This window comes from Mus caroli, chromosome 11 (assembly GCF_900094665.2).
Source record: "Mus caroli chromosome 11, CAROLI_EIJ_v1.1, whole genome shotgun sequence".
In the NCBI taxonomy this organism is placed as follows: domain Eukaryota; kingdom Metazoa; phylum Chordata; class Mammalia; order Rodentia; family Muridae; genus Mus; species Mus caroli.
In genome coordinates this window covers 19,138,353-19,142,650 of record NC_034580.1, presented here as the reverse complement: position 1 = coordinate 19,142,650, position 4,298 = coordinate 19,138,353, and the positions used below count along the sequence as shown (strand labels likewise).

General features: G+C 38.9%; 1 protein-coding gene across 4 annotated transcripts in view; it reads right to left on the bottom strand.

Annotated features, from left to right (window-relative positions):
• The window catches only part of Usp34 (ubiquitin specific peptidase 34), a 189,400-nt gene that overhangs the window by 172,023 nt on the left and 13,079 nt on the right, over window positions 1-4,298 (bottom strand). For all 4 annotated transcript variants that reach the window (XM_029483281.1, XM_029483283.1, XM_029483282.1 and 1 more), the window contains exon 2: window positions 2,116-2,203. In XM_029483281.1, coding sequence (XP_029339141.1) covers window positions 2,116-2,203 — 88 coding nt within the window. The remainder of the gene's footprint in view (window positions 1-2,115; window positions 2,204-4,298) is intronic.

The following is a 4,298-nucleotide window of genomic DNA, read 5'->3' as shown; positions in this document are numbered from 1 at the left end:
TGCCTAGGAATTTCATAAATTCATTCCTTTTAATAGCTGAGTAGTACTCCATTGTGTAAATGTACCACATTTTCTGTATCCATTCCTCTGTTGAGGGTCATCTGGGTTCTTTCCAGCTTCTGGCTATTTCTTTGTTCTTTTTAAAAGTAGGGTCTCACCATGTAGCTCTGGCTAGACTGGAACCAGGTCAGTCTCACATAGACCTGCCTATCTATGTCTCCTATAACTAGGATTAAATGAATGTTCTTCCATGTCCAAGTCAACAAATTATTTTTTTTATTTTGTGTGCGTGTGTGAGTGCATGTATATACACCACATGTGTACCAAAACCTTCACAGATCAAGAGGCATTGAATCTTCAGGAAGTAGAGTTACAGAGAACTGTGAGCTACCATGTGGATGCAGAGAAACAAACTGGAGTCCTCTGCAAAAGTATTAAGTACTTTTAACCACTGAACCATCTCATCTACTAAACATATAATTTCTATTTTTTCTTTTTTATGTGAGTATACTGTTGCTGTCTTCACACATACTAGAAGTGATGTTATCAGTTGTAAGGATCTGCCATTATAACGTATTAACCAGGATAACTGAAAGACAATCTCTACTTAAGAAATAATGTGTCAGAGGCTTGTTGTGGTGGCACACCCCTTTAATCCCAGCACTCAGAGGATCAGAGGCAGTGGGGTCTTTTTGAGTTTGAGGCCAACCGGGTCTTAGGGTTATATAGTGAGTTCCAAGGGTTATATAGAAAGACTTTATCTAAAAAAGAAAGGAAGGAAAGGAGAAAGGGAGGGAGGGAGGGAGGGAGGGAGGGAAGACAGGGGGTTCGGGGGGCTGGAGAGATGGCTCAGTGGTTAAGAACACTGACTGCTCTTCCAGAGGTCCTGAGTCCAATTCCCAGCAACCATAGTGGCTAACAACCATCTGTAATGGAATCCAATGCCCTCTTCTGGTGTCTGAAGAAAATGATAGTATATTCACATACATAAAATTAATTAATAAATCTTTTTTAAAAAACAAAATCAAATCACTGTAGCAGGGCAGCAGTGGAGCACGCCTTTAATCCCAGCACAAGGACAGTCTAATCTACAGAGTGAGTTCCAGGACAGGCAGGGCTACATAAGACCTTCTCTCAGAAAAACAGATATACTGTGTATGCCCTCACACGTGTGTGTGCGTGCATGAACTGGTGTCAAGACACATGTGGAAGCCAGCTCTCTCCTTCCACCGTACATGTCCTGGGTTGAACTTAGGTTATCAGGCTTGGTAGCAGGAATCTTTACCCACTGAACCATCTCTCTGCCCCACTTTAAACATTTTATGACGGGTAGTTCAAATTGGGCAAGCACACAAGTGAAAAAGTATTTAGTGGGAGCTGAAGATACACATAAGTGTATGAACATTTATGCAGCATACCTTGAGTTCAAATTTCACCTATAGCTCAGTGGTACAGCCCAGAAGCTGCTGGGCTTGTACATCAACACTGTAAAAAACATCGTGTGGCACTACCAAACAAAAACCACATAGAGATATAAGTTTACAGTCTTTTTCATAGTGGCTATATTAACAACTATGATCCTTGAGTTTTAATCTGTATATTCTCAACTTATATTATATAAAAGTTGTTCTAATGTGCATAATAGATGAGAAACTATCAAATGATTTCAAAATAACTATTACCACAATTAAGGATTTTTTTTTAAAAAACATTAAGTTTGCTATAAGCTTTTAGTAGCTATTCCGTGAAAGTTCTCTTATCCGCTGAGTAGTGGTGCTTCTCATTGTTAATCCCAGCTTGATCTACACAGTGAGTTCCATGACAGCCAGGGCAACAAAGAGAAACTCTGTCTCTCAAAATAATTCCTTCTCAAAATTTTAGTGACTCATCATTAAGAATGAGGGAAAAGAAAGAAATCAGCTTTTATGTTGTTTTAAAAACAATGTCTAAATCAAGTCCATGATTTTAAAAAAGTAAGATAATTGAATATTGATAAACTTATCACTTAATACAAAAAAAGTAATGAAACATCCTGAAAGAAAATCTAATAGCAATAAGTAATGACAATTTATAGGATCCATCAAGTTAGTCTTTAAAATCCCTACAACTGCATACCTCTGAGTCCAGGAGTTGATATAAGCAAATATTTTGAGAGTATGTTCCTTTCTGAGCTGTAGTCCATCAGCACCTTCTATATCTGATACTGAAAGAGAAGGGTAAAAGCATGAAAACAATGTTAAACAAATATTAAAGCCAACACTACTTAAAAATAAAGCTTAGATACACAAATGCAAACATCAATTCATTCTATCGCTTTCACTAGTGAAATAAAATCTTTGATTACTGACTGTATTAGTTATTTCTGTGATATAGACCATGACCAAAAGTAACTTAGAGAGGAAAGGATTTATTCTGCTTAAAGGATAATAGTCTATCATCCGAGGAAAATGGCAAAAAATGAAGCAGGCCATAGATAAATTCAGCGTAGTGGCTTGCTCCTCAACCTGATTTCTTGGTTTTTGTTTGGTTTAGGTTACTTGTTTTGGTTTGCTGTCATTTTTTAGGTTTTGGTTTTCTTCTTTGAGAGGGGTGGAAGGGTGTGGGGGCGTTGAAGATAGGGTCTCTTCTCTATTCTAGGCCAGCCACGGCTACATAGTCAGATCCGATCAAAAAAGTAAAGAAAGGCTTAGCTTCAACAAAAGCATTTTTATAATTTACTGGGTTTTCTAATTATGTTTTTGTGTGTAACCCTGTATGAGTATATGCTTATCACATGTGAGCAGGATCCCTAGAACTGGAGTCACAGGTGGCTGTGAACCATCCTGTGGGTGCTGGGAACCGAACCCAGTTCCTCTGCAAGAATACTGGGTTCTCTACTCCACTGGTCCATCCATCTCTCCAACCCAAGTGAAATACTTTAAAAACTGAACTCTAGTCCCACTCCTACTGCCTATGAATGGCCTATCTAGGCCAAAGCATTCCTCATCACTCCTGTGAGCCATATGCCATTACAGTGTTTAAAAAGCTATACAAATACAGATAGCCTGACATCACTTTATCACTTTATCATTCCATACTTCTGATTTTAATCTTTTGTAATGCTGGGCAGGAGACCACAACTAGCAAGCCATGTCTCATGTGGGTCAGTGACACTGTGTGTAGCTGAGACACTTTTTGTCAGGTTATAGTTATTCAATGCATTCTTCATTTACATTTCCAATTTGCTATATATTTGGTTGTTGGATTTTGTTTGTTTTCCAGACCAGGTTTCTCTGTGTAACGGTCCTGGCTATCCTGGAACCTGATCTATAGACCAGGCTGGCCATGAACTGACAGCAATAAGATCCTCCTAGCACTGGGATTAAAGGCATGTCATGCACTACCATGCCCAGCTGAGTTTTTATGGGAGGGGGGTTGGGGGGTGTTTGTTTATTGGGTGGTAGGTTCTTTTCTATGTGAGGGTAGGTGTATGTATTTTGTGTAGGGGTGTGTGTTTTAAGTTGTCAGAAAACAACTTGAGGAAATTTCTTCTCTCCATCTACCATGTGGGTTCAAAAAAATCAAAACCATATTATCAGATTTAACATCAAGTACATTATCCAGCTAAGCAGTCTTCAGGTCCTTGCGCAATACAAAATTCTCTTAAAGTTCCCAAAATGGGAGAGCAGAAGAGCAATCTAAAACTATATTTGCCAATTCCAGAAACATCATCAAATAAACCTTCAAAATCAAAGGAGCTAAAGCAATGGTTCTCAACCTTCCTAATGCTGCAGCACTTTAACTCAGATCCTCATGCTGTGGTGATCCCCAACCACACAATTATTTCACTGCTACTTTATAACTGCAAATTTACTACTGTTGTGAACTGTAATATAAATATCTGCTATGCAGGATATATGAAATGTGACCCCCCAACAACACAGGTTGAAAACCAATGAGCTACACAGAGATGGCTCAGAGGTTAAGAGCCCTGGCTGCTTCTCCCAAAAACCAGGGTTCAATTCTCAGTACCCACATGACAGCTCACAAGTGTCTCTAATTCCAGTGAATAGTGATCCAATGTACTATTTCAACCCCTACAGACACTGTATGTAAGTTGTGCTCATATATGCAGGCAAAAATACCCATTCACTTAAAATAATAAAAATTTTCAAAAGTTTCACAATCACTTAAGTACCAACTCAGTATTCTTCACTATTCCCAAGACTCAAAGATTTAAATTGATAGCCAGGTGTGATGGCACATGCCTTTAATCCCAGCACTCGGGAGGCAGAGGCAGGCGGATTTCTGAGTTTGAG